The sequence below is a fragment of the Typopeltis vanoorti genome, chromosome 1 (genome assembly GCF_054136105.1).
Source record: "Typopeltis vanoorti isolate ZY-2024b chromosome 1, IOZ_Tvanoo_1.0, whole genome shotgun sequence".
Classification (NCBI taxonomy): Eukaryota; Metazoa; Arthropoda; class Arachnida; order Uropygi; family Thelyphonidae; genus Typopeltis; species Typopeltis vanoorti.
In genome coordinates, this window is record NC_143549.1 from 79,173,663 (window position 1) to 79,191,701 (window position 18,039).

At 36.0% G+C, this 18,039-nt stretch overlaps 1 protein-coding gene across 2 annotated transcripts in view; it reads right to left on the minus strand.

Moving 5' to 3' along the window:
* Nucleotides 1-18,039, minus strand: part of LOC150110124 (constitutive coactivator of PPAR-gamma-like protein 1 homolog) — a 299,942-nt gene that overhangs the window by 55,296 nt on the left and 226,607 nt on the right. For both annotated transcript variants that reach the window (XM_090397994.1, XM_090397986.1), the window contains exon 13: nucleotides 15,284-15,488. In XM_090397994.1, coding sequence (XP_090254120.1) covers nucleotides 15,284-15,488 — 205 coding nt within the window. The remainder of the gene's footprint in view (nucleotides 1-15,283; nucleotides 15,489-18,039) is intronic.

The window sequence follows — 18,039 nt, forward strand, 5'->3', positions numbered from 1 at the left end:
AATGTATATGGAAAATATATGCCTTTTGATTGATTTAATCTTATCTTCTTTCTAGATGTAGTTTCCCTGATGAGATATTAATAAAGATCCATGTGGTGATCCTTCCCATAATGTTTTTGCATTATAGGATACTTAGATAACTGATGTGAAATTAATAGCTTCTATATACAAGTAGCCTAGTTGTGAAGATACTTCATATGAAAACTTTGTTTGCATACACTTCGGTAAAGGATTAAAACAAGAATATGATTACTTCTCAAGCATAATATACTAATTTCTTTCATCACTTCTCACAATTCACATGAAAAACATAGTCAAAGGTCTAACTTTTGTTCTATAATACATGCTGCCAGAGGAAGCCTCAACTCTGCAAAAATTTTGATGATCTACGCAAAGAATCGATCTGATAGCTGGCATTACTTTTGCCCTATCCCTTTCTGAAATCTATTCCTCAGATACTTCAGCCTAAAGTTTGCCTTTAAATCTGTTTAAAGTAATCTTCACTAGAGTCTTGCTTGCATTCTCATCAACCTTCTTGTGCAGCAGTAGTATGAATACCGACATCTTCCAGTTCCTGACATATTCTTGTCTGTCATATCCTTAATATCTATGAAGAGCTCTTATTATTTCATCTCCTGTGATCTTAAGTAGCTGTAGCTGGATTCTGTTTTCACCAGGAACCTTACCTGTTATTTAAGTTCCTTAAATAACATGTAAGGTCCCTGGTCAAATAAGGATCAAAGCTGTATAACTGAGAGGAGACCTCCACATAGCCTTTAAAGGAATGCGGAGAACCGACCAGGGCTTCTGACCTAATGTCCAATCCTTACCTTCTTGGGGTGCACCCTGTTGAGTATCTACCTGGATACTGAACGAAAGAGGATGGGCTAGCAATTTGGAATTTAGCTGACCAAATTGTATTCTTATTAGTTAAACCAAAAATAAAAAATGATGTTACAACATGACAATATTTCATGCCGGCTGGGACGTCGTCAGGTTAAACAAGGACCCCGTTGTTGTCGCCAGGGAACTAGGGTGAACAGCGTAAAGTCAGCTACTGGAACAAATCTGAAAGCACACCCCAACTCAACTTCACCAGAGTTAAAGATCGGTACTATCAACATAAGAAGCCTGAATGGCAAAGAAATGGAGCAAGTTGAGGAATTAGATAAGTACCAGATCGACATAATAGGGGTGACTGAAACAAAAATGACAAAAACTGGCGAGATCTTTCTGAGCAATAAATACAAAATGTTATATTCAGGCAAATGAGACTTATTTGTAGCTATGGTCCCACAGAAGGGAGAAGTGGAGGAATTTTTTGATGCTTTAGAAAAAGCAACTGACACAATGAAAAAGGAAAAGTTGGTCCTTGTTGGGGATCTAAATAGCAGAGTAGGAAATGATTGTCAGACATACAAAAATATTTTGGGAAAATTTGGAGAAAAGAGCAAAGCTAATAATAATGGCAAATATCTGTTAGATTTCTGCTCAGGACATGGACTGGTTATTACTAACATCATGTTCCAACATAAAAATGTGCGCAAATTCACATGGAGAGAAGAGGCAAGGAATAAGAAAAGTCTCATTGACTATGTTATTGTTGATAGTGATATTTTCTCCCTGGTGCAGGACACCAGAGTGTACAGAGGATTTGATATTGGAAGCGATCACTATTTCGTCTTGAGCAGGATACAATTGAATTTTATATTGAAAAGAATAACATGTAAGAAAGTTTGAAATCGAATAAAAGTTGAGCCTTGTCAGACTAATCCACTGACCCTATTAGTATGCACAAGGTAGTGATAGTAAGTTCACATCTGCATAAGTTCCAAGCTCCACTACCAATACCTTCTGTAACATTCTCAGAGAACATTTTACTTATTACATCACACTACCTAGTCGGTGAATGCATGATATTTCTCACAAGATCAAGTGATTTATGACTTAATCCTAAGATGTTAACATACCTTCCAGCAAGGAACACTTCAAATTGCACATCCTATGCTTACCAGGGTGTGCTGAAAAGTTGGGATAATCACTATGAAGGAATTGAGGTAGAACCATGTAACTTACACATTATTCTACATATTCCCCATGAAATGTTATACACTTGTCACAATGCTGCTACATCATTTGCAATCCTCTGAGAAAAACATTCTTTCCCTTGTTGCACAAACCAGTCCTCAGCTGCAGATATGACTTCATCATCTGTGATAAATTTTGTTCCTTTCAAGCATTTATTTAAATTTGGGAATAGGAAATAGTGAGATGGGGCCAAGGTCTGGCGAATAGGGTGAGTGAAGCAGACACTGAAAGCACAAGTTGAGTACTGTCTGTTGAGTTTCATGAACAGCATGAGCAGGTGCATTGTCCTGCAAAAAGCAACACACCTCTACTCAGTTTCCTGTAGCATTTTTTCCTTTATTACCTTCAGATGAATAAACTGCTGTTGTAACAGTTTCACCTTTTTTGAGTTACTTGGTAAGGATTACACCATCCATATCTCAAAAGACAACGGCAAGACCATTCTCTGCTGACTTTTGGGTTTGGAACTTCTTTGGCTGTGGAGAACCTTTGCCACTCTACTCCACTGACTGTTGTTTGGTCTCTTGGTCATAGCGATGAAGACATGTTTCATCAACAGTCACAATATGAGCCAAAAACTTTTCACCTCATTTCTCAAAATGACCCAAAATCTCTGAGATGACAGCACGTTCTCTCTTTCGGACAGCATTCAGACCCACTTTGCTGAGAGCTTCTGCATGCCCAGATATTGGTGGATAATGGACCCAACTCATTCCCTGGATATCCCCCCAGAGTCTTTGCATTGTTTTTGGCTGGTATTCAAGGATCATGGCATGCACAGCATCAATGTTTCAGGTGTGATCACTGTGGAAGATCTTCCTGACCTGGGAGCAACTGTTGTCTCAGGATGTCCAGTTTTAAACTTGGCTACCCTTCTGGCAAACTGTTGGATATGCTGGGGCACAGAAATCTTACACAAAGTTCGATGAATCTCAGTTGTGAGCTTTTTTTGCAGCACGAAAAACTTGATGAAGATCTGCACCTCTGTATCTTTGAATTTCTTCAAAATCTCTGATATGTCTTCTTATATACACCATACAGAAAGGGAACAAATTATTACAGCTTGTGAAAGATGGGGTTTAAATGGTTTTAAGATATGATCTTTCTTGTGGTTATATCAGTTGCTTTAAAATCATTTTTGTTTCAGGTGTTCACCAGAAATCTGACCCCCCCCCCCTCATACTGAAGAGCCAAAGATATTTTAAGTGTAATAAAAGTTTAGATTTAACACAATATTTGGAGTGTGAATTTTTGTAAAAATTCAATGAATTCAAGAATACATTTCAATCAGTAATAAATATGAAAATCGCACAAAGTACATGTAGAATGAATGCATGCTTGCACATATATTACAATTTAAGCATTTGGAGGACCCATTCTGAAAGAACCACTCATTTCTCTGGCCTACCAAAAATGCACAGGAGTCTCACTCAGACCCATAGCTGACTGCATTCACTAGCCAAATAACTTGTTTTTTAATTTCCTGTATAGGCCACAGACTAATAAACCTCTGCAAAAAATTCACAAGACTTTCTGACAAAAATTAAAATAACTTAAAGCTTCAGCCTACAGCCATGGTGTTTTTTTTTTTTAACACTGATTGTTTCATTTAGCCATTTTTCAAAGTAATTACTCTATACATCAAGGATATCTTTTTCCTCCAGTTTGTGTCACCTTTATCATCTAATTCCTTTTACAGTACTCTTTCCTCCATTTCTGAGCTTTTTCAACAACCTCCAGAATATCTGCTACCTTCTTGATATTTATTTTCTATAATGTTACCAAAGTCTTCCCATGACTTTTGTTTAGCTAGTTTTACACAGTGTTTAGCTTTCTTGCATTTCTCTCTTTATTCTCTAAGAGTACAAGCTGACTTATTTGCCAGGAACTTTTGATATGCTTTTTTCTTTACCTTCACTGCCTCTTTAACTTCCTGTGTCCACCATGGAGTTCTGATTTTTTTATCCTTGCACACAGTCTCAATACCAATGTTCTCAAACGCTTTCATTTTTTCTTCAATAATCTTTGTGTATTTTAGTCTACAGTTCACATCTGAGAGCTGCTCAACTTTTATTCCCTTTAAAACTTTCTTGCATGTTATTCTTTTCAGAAATTCAATTTTACCCTGCTAAAGACTAAATAGTGATCACTTCCAATTTCAAATCTTCTGTACACTCTACGTGTCCTGCACCAGTGAGAAAACATCACTATCAACAATAACACAGTCAATGAAACTTTCCTTCCCTCTTCTCCATGTATTTTTGTGCACACTTTTATGTTGGAACATTGTGTTAGTAATAACCAGTATGTCCTGAGGAGAAGTTCATCAGGTATTTGCCATTATTTGCTTTGCTCTTTTCTCCAAATTTTCCCAAAATATTTTCTGTATGCCCGACAATAATTTCTTACTCTGCTATTTAGATCCCCAACAAGGGCCAACATTTTCTTTTTCATTGTGTGAGTTGCTTTCTCTTAAGATTCAAAAAAATTCCTCCACTTCTACCTTAGTAGAACCTTCTTTAGGACTATAGGCACAAATAAGTCTCATTGCGCCCCATTTTGATATTTGCCCACATTACTCTGCTATATTGCCTGCCATTCAAGAAGATTAGCCTCACATTTAGTGTTGAATGCTATAGCTACTCCTTCTTATCCTCAATTCTCATTGCCTGAATATAATATCATCATCATCATCATCAAATTCCTGCCATGTACTCTCAAGGGGTGTACAGGATATGATAGTACTACATGAAAAAAATTACATCATTATTAATTTCCTATCTACAATTTTCCTCCAAATCAGTCTATTACTTGCCAAGACTCCAACATTATCAGATCTTATATTTCTATCATCTAAAGCACTTTGTACCGTATCAATCCACCTATATCTTGGTCTTCCTCTGGGTCGTTTTGCTGCCAACCTGGCAGAGAACACTTGTTTTGCTAATCTTTCCTCGCCCATTCTGTTTAAGTGACCATACCACCTGGGATTAGCTCTGCTAACACATTCCTGGATGCAGACAATGTCAAGTTATTTCCTAATATCCTCGTTTTTAATATGATACTGCCATTGATGCCATCTGTTCACGCCTATAATCTTTCTCAGGACTCTCATATCTGTGGTCTCTAGTCTTTGGTCAAGTGTTTTACTTCTGACCCAGCTCTCAGCTCCATAAGTTAAAACTGGTTTGAACACCGTCTTGTATACAGCTAATTTAGTGTTCCGACTAATTTCTCTCTTATTCCATATGAATTTATTCAATTGACTTCCCACCATACCAGCTTTGCTGATTCTGTTGTCTATTTCTATATTTAATTTACCATCTTCAGTAAAAATCATGCCTAAATAACTGAAATGTTTTACTTGTTCCACAGGTTCTCCATTCACAACACAATTGACATTTTCAATGATTCTGCCTATTTTCATTGTTTTTGTCTTTTTATTGCTGACCTTCATACCATATCTATTACAACAGCTATTCAATTTAGTCAGAGAATCTTGCAGACTTGTAGCGGATTTATTTAGAAGTATAATATCGTCTGCATAAAGCAAAGAGCTGAGATTAACATCTCTAATTTTGATATCATGTTTAATACCACTTTCCTTCATAATGTGATCCATATAGATAATGAATAACAGAGGGGATAATGTACATCCTTGCCTCAAACCAGATTTAACATTAAACCACCTTCCTGTACTTCATTCAATTCTAACTGCTGACTTACAACTCAAATAAAGACTAAGTATTGCTTGATATAATACCCCATTGACATCATATAACTGCAGCATATTGAATAGCTTCTCTCTTGGCACCTTGTTATATGCCCTTTCCAGATCTACAAAACTTAAATACAGATCTTTGTTATATTCTCATGCTTTCTCGACTATTTGTCGTAAAGTGAAGATCTGATCCTGACAGCCTCTATTTGGCTTGAATCCAGCTTGCTTTTCTTCCACAATTCTTCTCAACCGTTTCTCAAGTATACTTGCATAGATCTTGCCAGGAGCACTCAATAGGGAAATACCTCTGTAATTCTCACATGCAGTTTTATTTCCCTTTTTATATATGGGTACTATGAGAGCTCTACTTCAATCATCGGGAATTCGTCCCTCTGTCCAGGCTTTCTGAACTATGCAGTGCAGCCACTGTAAGACTCTTATACCACCATACTATAGCATTTCAGGAGTAGAATATCATCTACTCCTGCTGCCTTTCCACATTTCAAGCCTTTGATGGCTTTTTCTACTTCAAGTATGGATATGTATTCCTGACTGCATGCCTGGTCAGTGTTTTTTAGGATGAAATCATCACTGCTTGTTTCATTTAGCAGTTTTTCAAAATAATTACTCCATACTTCAAGGATATCTTTTTCTCCCGTTTTCATGTCACCTTTATCATCTCTAATTCCTTTTACAGCACTCTTTCCTCCATTCTTAAGCTTCTTCAACAACCTCTAGAATATTTTGCCACCTTCTTGATATTTATTTTCTATATTCTTGCCAAAGTCCTCCCATGACTTTTGTTTAGCTAGTTTTACACTGTGTTTAGCATTCTTGCATTTGTCTCTATATTCTCTAAGAGCACAAGCTGACTTATTTGACAGGAACTTTTGGTATGCTTTCTTCTTATCCTTCACTGCCTCTTTAACTTCCTGTGTCCACTAGGGAGTTCTGATTTTTTTTATCCTTACAGACAACCTCACCACATGCCTCTCTGGCAGAATCAATCAATGTTTTCTTCAGAGTTTTCCACTGAATCTCCAAGGTTTGATTCCTGTTCTCAAACTCTTTCATTTTTTCTTCAATAATCTTTGTGTATTTTAGTCTACAGCTCACATCTGAGAGCTGCTCAACTTTTATTCCCTTTAAAACTTTCTTACATGCTATTCTTTTCAATATGAAATTCAATTTTATCCTGCTCAAGACTAAATAGTGATCACTTCCAATTTCAAATCCTCTGTACGCTCTGGTGTCCTGCACCAGGGAGAAAACATCACTATCAACAATAACATAGTCAATGAGACTTTTCTTATTCCTAGCCTCTTCTCTCCATGTGAATTTGTGCACATTTTTATGTTGGAACATGGTGTTAGTAATAACCAGTCCATGTCCTGAGCAGAAATCCAACAGATATTTGCCATTATTATTAGCTTTGCTCTTTTCTCCAAATTTTCCCAAAATATTTTTGTATGTCTCGCAATCATTTCCTACTCTGCTATTTAGATCCCCAACAAGGACCCAACGTTTCATTTTTCATTGTGTCAGTTGCTTTTTCTAAAGACTCAAAAATTCCTCCACTTCTACCTTAGTAGAACCTTCTGTGGGCCCATAGGCACAAATAAGTCTCATTGTCCAGTTCCCCATTCTCATATTTGCTCACATTACTCTACTTGAGACTGACTGCACTTCAAAAAGATTAGCCTCGTATTTAGTGTTGAATACTATGGCTACTCCTTCTTTTCCTTGATTGTCATTGCCTGAATATAACATTTTGTATTTATTGCTCAGAAAGATCTCACCAGTTTTGGTCTTTTTTGTTTCAGTCACCCTTATTATGTCGATCTGGTACTTATCTAATTCCTCAGCTAGCTCCATTTCTTTGCCATTCAGGCTTCTTATGTTGATAGTACCGATCTTTAACTCTGGTGTTGTTGAGTTGGGGTTTATTTTCAGATTTGTTCCAGTAGCTGACTTTTCGCTGTTCGCCCTGGTTCCCTGGCAAAAACAACGGGGGCCTTGTTTAACCGGGCAATGCCCCAGCCGGCATGAAATTTTGTCATGTTGTATCATCATTCTATATTTTGGTTTAACCAATAAGAATACAATTTGGTCGGCTAAATCCCAAATTGCCAGCCCATCCTCGTCCGTTCAGTATCCAAGTAGATACCCAACAGGGTGCACCACGAGAAGGTGAGGATTGGACATTAGGTCAGAAGCCCTGGTCAGAATTCTCCGCATTCCTTTAAAGGCTATGTGGAGGTCTCCTCTCAGTTATACAGCTTTGACCCTTAAGCACCCCTGAATATAACATTTTGTATTTACTGCTCAGAAAGATCTCACCTGTTTTTGTCTTTTTTTGTTTCAGTCACCCCTATTATGTCAATCTGATATTCATCCTATTCCTCAGCTAGGATCATTTCTTTGCCATTAAGGCTTCCTATGCTAATAGTACCGATATTGAACTCTGGTGATGTTGAGTTGGGGGTGTGTTTCAGGATTGGTTCCAGTAGCTGACTTTTCGCTGTTCATCCTGGTTCCCTGGTGAAAAGAACAGGGGCCTTAATTAACTGGTGATGCCCAGCCAGCATGAAATTCTGTCATGTTGTACCATCATTTTATTTGTGGTTTAAGCCAATAAGAATACAATTTGGTCAGCTAAATCCCAAATTTCCAGCCCATCCTCATTTGTTCAGTATCCAGGTAGATTGTGAGCAAATGTGCATAACATTATTATTTGTCACCTCCAGGGAGTCCAAAGACTCATCAATGGAGGGCACCTACTCTACTACTCAATCTCCACCACTCACTATCCACCAACTCTACTCTTTAGAGACACTTGTGACATTATGATTAAGAATTATAGACACGTAAACACAAGATTATTTTAATATTTGCCAAATATTTCAGTCTGGAAATAACAGACTATCTTTAGTGGCTACATAGGAACAATTTTAAACAAGGTGGAATACCAACAACAAATAATGTTTGCCCTATGAAATGTAAAAAAATAATTGTTGAAATTGCTGCCTTTTTCAGCATTCAACAAATAATTAATTCCTGTAAACATCAGTTTCACAGCATGATCTTTTTTTTTTTTTTTTTTTAAGCAAGGAATTTCCCTTAGAATTTCATTTTCCTCTTCCTGATCTCATTTAGTAATCTTCCTTTCTGGTTTACTATACCCACAAATATGTTTGTAACTTGTTCCATCTAACCAATCCACTTCTCCAGAGCAAATCTTGTTTTCATTTCTTTAGTTCATGTTTCTGAGATGTATGTTAATGAAGGATATACATAGAAAGTCAACGGTTGTAGTCTTGCATTTATAGTGATATTCTATTTGTAGATATTTGTTTCATGTTAAGAAAAGTTATTTTTGGCTATTGATATATTTTTTATTTCATGTTCACATTTTCAGTCATCAATTATTATAATTCCCAGATATGTATAGCTACCTACGTGTTCTATGAGGTGGCCTTTTAATATTGCATTTTGGTTTTTATATGTTAAGTATTTATTTGCTCAGAAAGATCTCACCTGTTTTTGTCTTTTTTGTTTCAGTCACCTCTATTTTGTCAATCTGGTACTTATCCAATTCCTCAGCTAGGATCGATCTGCTGATTCCTGTGATTATTACTGTTTTTGTTTTCTGTGTTTAGTCAAAATTTATCAGAGCAGTTAGTTTATATATTAACTATATTTTTCAGATCATTTTCAGTGATTAGTACTGTGTCATCTGCATATCTTTGGTTACTTATGTTTCTTCCATCAACTGAAATACCTCTATGTGTTTTGATTTCCCACATCATCCTTTCTGAGAAGATCCCAAACAGCAAAGGCAACCTGTTGGAACTCTTCTTCTTCAAATATCAATCCATTGTGCAAGTATGTTTATATTGATTATCTTTATTGCAGACTGCTGATTCCAGTATATGTTTAGGTCCAGATCAATATTTCCTAATATTCCTAAGAGTTTATCATGAAAGACAGTGTCAAATGCTTTTCCAAAATATATGAAGCAGAGGTAGACCTGTTTTTGTATAGCAACTGATTTTTATACTTCTGAGTCCATATTGTTCTTCAGCTATCATTTTATTTATTTGGTTTTGGCATCCGTTCAATATTATTCTATGTAATTATTTCAAGGCATTGGTCATTAAGCTAAATGTTCCATAATCAGCACATTTTAGTGAATTTGGCTTTTTTTTGGCATTGAGATGATTATTGAGTCATATATAAATGTATACATAATTCATATATAAAAATATATAAATAGATTTTGGAATTTCCATAATCTATTTATATATTTTTAACTTAATATATGATTATTAATCATACATTAAGTTAAAAATTCTTGTTAACTGGATGATAGCATTAGCTCCAAATTTTATCAACCAAATCAATATCCTATTACTTCCTCTCAAAAGTTTATAGACTTCTATCATATCACCCCCCCCTTCTTTGTTCCATCTACCAGTGTCTGCAGTCCACATACTCTTAATCCATCCTCATAATGTACATTCCATACTCCTGATATCATATTTGTAACCTCTTTGCAGCACTTCCATATCCTTAATGTCTGTTTCAACATCACAATTATTTCTGCTATGCAAACTTTGAACTTCAACTCTCTATCCATCATAACTCCAAGATCTCTAGCCTTATCAGTTACTCCAAGCATAATCCTGCCAATATAATATGTAACTGTGTATTCTAAAGTGTGTAATTTTACACTTACTAACATTGAATTGGTAGTCATTACCATTTGCCCACAATTCCAGCCTATTCAAACCATCTTGTCAATGCTATATTATCAGTAGCATCTCGACATGTGTAAAGCTACGTCCTTGCAACTTATTTGGGGGAGTGGCTGTAAATATCAAGTTCATTTAAAATATCTTCATTTTGAATATGCTTCTTCCACCAATGCAATCTGTTCACTATCCTAATTTTTCTCAGAACTCATATCTATGATCTCTAGTCTGATTAACTGTTTTATTCCTAATTTAACTCTCGGATACAAAAGTTAAAATTAATTTAAACAGTCCCATTTATATTGCTACACATACCAGCCACTGAATTAGAAACATATTTAATACCATTGGATCTCCTTTATCCCGAATTGCAGGACATATGCAGTTTGTCATAGATTCCACAAGGTGTTGGATTGCATCTATGTCTACAACATACCAGGATACACCAGACAGCCCTTTAACTGGCTCAGATTTGACAAAAGAGGACTTTACTCGCAGATCTGTTTTTCTAACTGGATCAATGCATTCTCAATGGGGTTCAGATCGAAGCTTTGTAGTGGCCAGGAAAGATGGTGGAAGTCACTGTCATGCTCAATGAGTCACTGCTGAACAATTCTTGCATGTCATCCACAAAAGAACGGTAACCTGCTGGATAAAAAGTCAACATTGCAGTTTGGTATTCTTCGGCAATCATTTTCAGATATTCCTTGGAGGGCACCCAACCTTCTAGCAACATTATGGGACCTGTTCTGTACCAACAGAACATGCCCCATACTATGACACTACCGTTCAGAACCTTGCCTTGTTTTTATAAGGCAAGCTGGGTTCATTGCTTCATATGGCTTCGTGAAACTCTCTGCCTTGTACCATGACTCTGTTCTAGTCTTTCAGTGTCCAGTCATGGTTTTCCTGACACCACTGTAGATGAATGTTCTGGTTCTTAACAGAAACCAATGGTTTCCATATAGGCAAGCAACTTCTAATACTGATCCTCTTCAATTCCCTGGACATAGTTCAGTGAGAAATGGATCAGGAACATCCTTCATTAAATGATTAAGTCAATTGCTGCACACATAAAGTTTGCCCATACAAGGCTTCTCAGATGATGCTAATCTTATTCCTGACAGACTGAGGATCACAGTTATGCCTCTTGGACAAGCAATGTGGTTTATTTTTACACTTGGGATATATCTCACCTTCTGAGAAACAAATCAGCTCTGCTGTTTTCAAAATCATGGCTCCAGCCAGATGGATATCCACAATAAGCCCTTTATTGAACTCTAAAAGATCCTTTCATGCCGAATATAGAAACTATACAAAGTTCGGCGAGTCCAAGCGTAAGCAAATACCTGGATAGTGCAACACATAACCCATTTGGTAGTGCAACACTGAGGCAACTCATAACAAGGGTGGAGCAAGCTCCGATCACTGTTCTTGGTATTTACTCATAATGTGAAACTCAGCTCCTAGGAGCTGTATTATTGTTCTACATTATGAGAGAAGGTCACTACCCAGACCGGTTTCAACCTTTATTGAGGTCTCATCAGTGAGTAGGTAGACCTAGTTAATACCAAGTTTGTAGCAAACAGAACTTACATACCCTACTATAAGAATTGCCAGGAAGGTGTCCTAATAAATTACTAATTATATGAAGAGCCAAAGGCTTCAATTCGGCGACGTGAAATTATTTAAGTTAAGGGATATTATGGGATGTAACATCCCTTAACTTAAATAATTTCACGTCGCCGAATTGAAGCCTTTGGCTCTTCATATAATTAGTAATCTAAAAGATCCTTTGTTTTTCCCAGTGATTAACACTACTGACGATTACTGACCAGCAGAATTCTTAAATAGTTTCATTAGAACCTTTAGCGACACATATGACCAAGTATTTTGGTCACATGCAGCTGTATGTACTCAAACTTCATTTACACAGCATATAAGTGAAGTTTGAGTACAGCTGCATAAAGGTTTCTAATTTAGTGGCTGGTAGTTCAGTATTTTGGCTAGTTTCTATCTTATTCTACATAAATTCATTCAACTGACTCTCCAATGAATAATAGAATATGTAGAACTATACCAGCACAGTTTATTCTGTTATCTATTTCCAAATTTTGTTATCCTCATTAAAAAATGTTTAATTTTGCATTTTTATAGATAGGTATTCTTGTAGATAAGCTTATATGTTGGTTGCACAAAGCTTTTAAATTTTCAGGAAATAACAACATATACTAGGATATTAATTATAAAAAACTTTAATTAATGCCTTCTTATATTTCGCCAATGTTGCATTGTTATCATCATGGATCCCAAAAAATAATGTTATGTGTAATAAAACAACCGAAGTTGGCCTAGAGTCCTAAACAGTGCCCCCTAGTGGGCTAAATTGGGTCATCTTGGCTGTTTGGCTGATGATCTTAAAATCTTTGAAAAAACTTTCCAAATCTCAACAAATTTAGGTGCATGAGACTGCCCCAAATTTGGGAAGCATACATTTTAAGATCGTCAGCCTCAAGACGACTCAATTTAGCCCACTAGGGGACACTGTTTAGGAGTACTAGACCTGACTTTTGTTGCCTTTCTTCAGCCTCATTTGCCCAGTATTAATGCCTGCAGATACATATTATTTTTTGTGATCCCTGATGATAATGATGACAGTAACCAGTACCAGTACACAGCTAAGAAGAGAGCTGTGAGAGGGATGCAGACATGTAAATATTGAAGAAATTTTGGTATGAGTTAGAAAAAGTTCTATTAGTAGCAGTCATTCATAAAGAAAGAAGTTTAAGATTTTAGCTATTATGTTACAAAGGTAACTGGAATGACAGTTGTGTAAGAAATTAAAGGAAATTTGGAACTTGATAAATGACATTTCCTATATAGAAGGAGATGTGTTTATCAGATATTAAATACTCCAATTGAATAGTAATGATTTAATGGCTGTTTTAGAAAATAGATACGGTACGTAGAATTTTAAGTGTTTGATCATTTTCCTCGGAAATCCTTGGTATAAGAAGAGGAATAAATTTGTGAATCTTGAAGAGAAAGGAGGAATGGTTTATATAATTTCTAGAAGGAATGATAGATAGGGTTTATAACTGAGAATTTTATTGTCCAAGTCTGAACTATTTGTATCTCTTACTATGAATGGGAAATCTACAGTTATTTCCAAGACTTTCAGGATAAGGACTGTTCCTTATCCTGAAACAACATTCTTTTTTAGATGGCATATTTTTGGGTCCAGATCAGATGTGATTTGTTTAATTATCATTTCAGATTTTAAGGCAAGTTTCTTTTGTGGTGAAAGTTTAGAATATTGCATATTCAGCTTCGGTGGCTGCTCCATCATATTTTCCAGATTTTTCAGCTTCGGCCAAATCAGTAGAAAGATTTGGCATTCAGGTGGTCAAAGCGGAAAAATTCCTGTTAATGCATCATAACAAATGCAACCAATCAGCTCTATCTTGTGCGACTATTCAAACAGAAAAGTTTCTATGGCTAACAAGTAAGCTTATTCCACAGTACAATACTTCAGAAAATTTCTTTAGCACTAGGTACCAGTTTATTACTTTAAAGTCCCTCCCATTTTCAATTCATCAGCCATTAATCACACATCTTAATTGTCTGTCAGACCATATCAAATCTTGCACTCTGTTCACATTTGCACCTGCCATTTTTGTTTTTGGCTGTCCACTTCTGGGGTCGTCATTCACATCTTCTCGCCCACCTTTGAATCTCTTATGCCACTCAAAGACACTTGATATTTTCAGAGCATCCACACTATGTGCCACTTTCAACAGCTCCAACGTTGCAGGAGTAGTTTTGCTGATTTTCACACAAATTTTGATCACACATTTTTATGCCAAAGTTTACATGCAGATCTCTATTGTTTTTGCAATAGCCAACTAGAAAATGGCTGCAACACCTTGAGGTTTATGCACGCATTAGTTAAAACATGTACAAAGACGATTACTCATGTGACTTCGACCAAATCACCACATAGGCGACACTACGCAGCCATTCCAGGAATTAAATTGCCATACCTTGTACACATGATTCTTATCTCTAGGTTATCGGACTGAATAACTTCATGGGTTATTCAGTCCATCTTCTTGCTAATTTATCATCTAAATGGGATAATTATCTTAATTATTGCTTAGCTATATATATCCTAATAAGTTTGAAAGTAAAACATTCTTTCCTTTGTACACAGCTTAAGATGTAACAGAAAGAACATGAAATATTTATGACATGCACAACTGCCTGATATACTGAGGTTTAAAAATGTGTAGTTTTAAACTTTAAAAAAGTTTATTTAAAATATAGTTCAGGAATGTTACGATGTTTTGTAAACCTAAAGGAACTGATATATAAGGAAATGTTTTCACATCACACTGGCAATATTTTTTTCTAACGAAGAAGAATTAAATTTTAACTAATTTTTAACCAAAGAGAAAACACAAACACTAAGACATAAGTACCAAAATCAAAAAATGAATATACACAAATGCAAAAGTAACATCCTATCAATACTGCTCACTGAAGTATTATCTTATGCTATATAAAATTCTTCTTAATTTTGCCTTAACTGGACTTCATCCTGAAGAATACCATGCCACAACAGTCTTTTTTTTTTAAAGATAAATATTTTAAGCCACCTTTTATTCAGTGAAATTTGCTTTAGGAAAAGAAGCAATTAAAAAATATGAAGGTTACCTACCTAAAAAGCCACGACCACGTCCTCGGACACTTAAGGCAGAACCAGGAGGAATCAAAGGTGGACCACGAAAACCTGGTATTGGAGGAGGAGGAGGAGGATGGGTTAACGGAGGAGGAGGTGGTGGTGGTGGTGATCGGGCAAATTCAACATGCAAGCCCTCCAAGATGGCTGTACGCATTCGCTCAACTTTGGCTACCTGATCAATCTGCAAAAAGAAAGTTGAAAATCATGAAGTACACCTATAAATACTTTTTTAAAAAAATTAAAACTGTTTCAGTAACATTCTTAATTTTTCTTAAGCTTTGTCAAGTATAATAGATATAGATGAGGCTTGCATTTATTTATTTATTTAATGTAATTACTGGAATGACTAGCTTTCCAAGCAGTAGGAATAGACTTTTACACTTGAGCTTACAGAATAACATATTACTTTTTTTTTGGGGGGGGGGGGGATGTTCTGGTCTTTATTTGCAACCAAGCAAGTTAACTTATCCTTGTGTAAAAAACCAAGTACAGGTAGCTACCTACTTTTATTATTTTATGTGACTTCCATTCAGGAAAGTTTGAAACCAACAGTACAGTAGTGCCATGGGCAAGCTAATTTTTTTTACTTAATTGGAAACCATGTTATAGACATGGAACTTTTCATTTTCTACAATATTACATAGTGATCAGCATTCATTATGCTAATTATTGAGACTACTATTGTATACCCACAGTAGCAGTAGTCTCCATAATTTATCATAATATAATCTTTTCAGGCTGCTTTGCCTCTAGTGCTTGGGATGGTGGGCTCAATCTAAATAAAGATATTCATCTCTCAGCTACAGATAATCACAAACATCCATGCCATTGGTAGGATTCAAACAATCAGGCCAAGTAAGTCATTCAGAATCACATCATCATCCTAAAAGAGTAGTGTCATAAAAAAAAGACCACAACATATTAACGACATCAAAAGTTATGATGGTAGCTCACTACAAATAATTAATATTAAGCAGGACATCAATTAACACTAGCTAACATCAAGTTATTGTCTGGAATTGCTGCATAATACTACATGAAGGTTGGAGAGAAACTAGAAAAGTGCTTGGGAAATAGCAGGAAAGGAGAAGAAACATATAAAGAAAGGATCAAGAATAATAATAAAAAAAAAAGATGAAAAAGTATGTGACGTTCTGGTAAGCAACAGACATGTGTTTCCTGGGTATGTGGCAATATGTAAGCAAGCATAACAAATGGATATGACTGTTAGTTGGAATGAATGATGCGATGAGAGAGACAGAGAGAGTATGAAAGAGTTGTTGGGAGAGAAAAAGAGTAATGATTGTGAGTTTGCTGCCACAGTATGAGGGAAGTGAGCTGAGAATTGCAAATAAGCTAGTAAGCAGGCTGCAGGCAAAATGGTTGTAGTATGAGGGTATTTGATAATCAAAATGACTGGTACATGACAGATGAATTGCACTTGAATGATTTTGGTACCACATACTTGGAGGAATTGTTGTTTGGTAAAGAGTGAATGTGAATTGTCAGTGAGAATAGATATGCCTGGGTAGTTGCATGAAAGTGTGGATGTGCACATTAAACTGAGTAGTAGAAGTGTAATGACAGAGTAAGAAACAGTAGATACCCCAGGAAATTCTGGACTAATTTTATCATGAAAGAAAAAGTGTTAATTTTAGAAACAGGGAAGGGTATTTGGTTCATAATTCAACTTATCATCCAGATTGTTGGTTATCACATGTATGTACTAATGCCAGAAGCATTATGGATAAAGGCAAGGAATTCTTAGCATTAGATGTAGTGAAACCAAAAATTATAGCCATTAGTAAGAGTTTGCTGATAAAAAAAATACAGTTACAGAATAAAATATGATTGGGGAAGGGTGGGGGATGGGTACTACAAATTATTACAGAGAAATTAAATCTAACCAGAGTAAAAATTCCAAATGCTGATGGTGAATACAGGAAATTGATCTGAGGCTGTTTGGAGTGAGATGGAGGTTAACAGAACAAAATATACAACTGAGTGCTGCTACAGAGCAGGATCATCTGGATAGGACTGGCTGTGAATTGCATAGAGACAGACAAATCAGAGGCACAAGAAAACTATTATTATAGGTGACTTTAATTATTAGGATAAAGAGTGTAAAAGCATGCAAGGTTAGGAAAAATGAATTTATAGTTTATTTAAAATAAAGAGCCAATAGGCTTCATTTCAGCGATGTAAACATTATTTAAATTATTAAGGGGATATTAAATCCCACATTGTTTTAAAACCAAATAAGAAACTCAAAGATCAGAATCAAAGAGTTTAATGCCAGATATAGTAACTATAAAAATATTGGCGACTACTAGCATAAGCTAAAGCACGTAGTCCAAGTAAGTAGTACAAACTAGGGCAACTCGCGGCAAAGAAGGAGAAAGTTCTGATCGCTATTCATTCGGAGATGTGTTTTACATTATGGAAACTACTAAGAACAGCGATCAGAACTTTCTCCACCTTTGCTGCAAGTTGCCCTAGTTTGTACTACATACTTGGACTACGTGCTTTAGCTTACGCTAGTAGTTGCCGATACTTTTATAGTTACTATATTCGGCATGAAACTCTTTGATTCCGGTAGCTGATGGTAGGAGGGTCACAGAAACAAAAGAAATAGTTGAGTTGCTAAGTGATCACTTTGTAAAGGTGTATCATCTAGGTGAAGATTTTTGCAGTTGATGTGACAGAGACTGAAGTCAGAATCGAGGTGGATG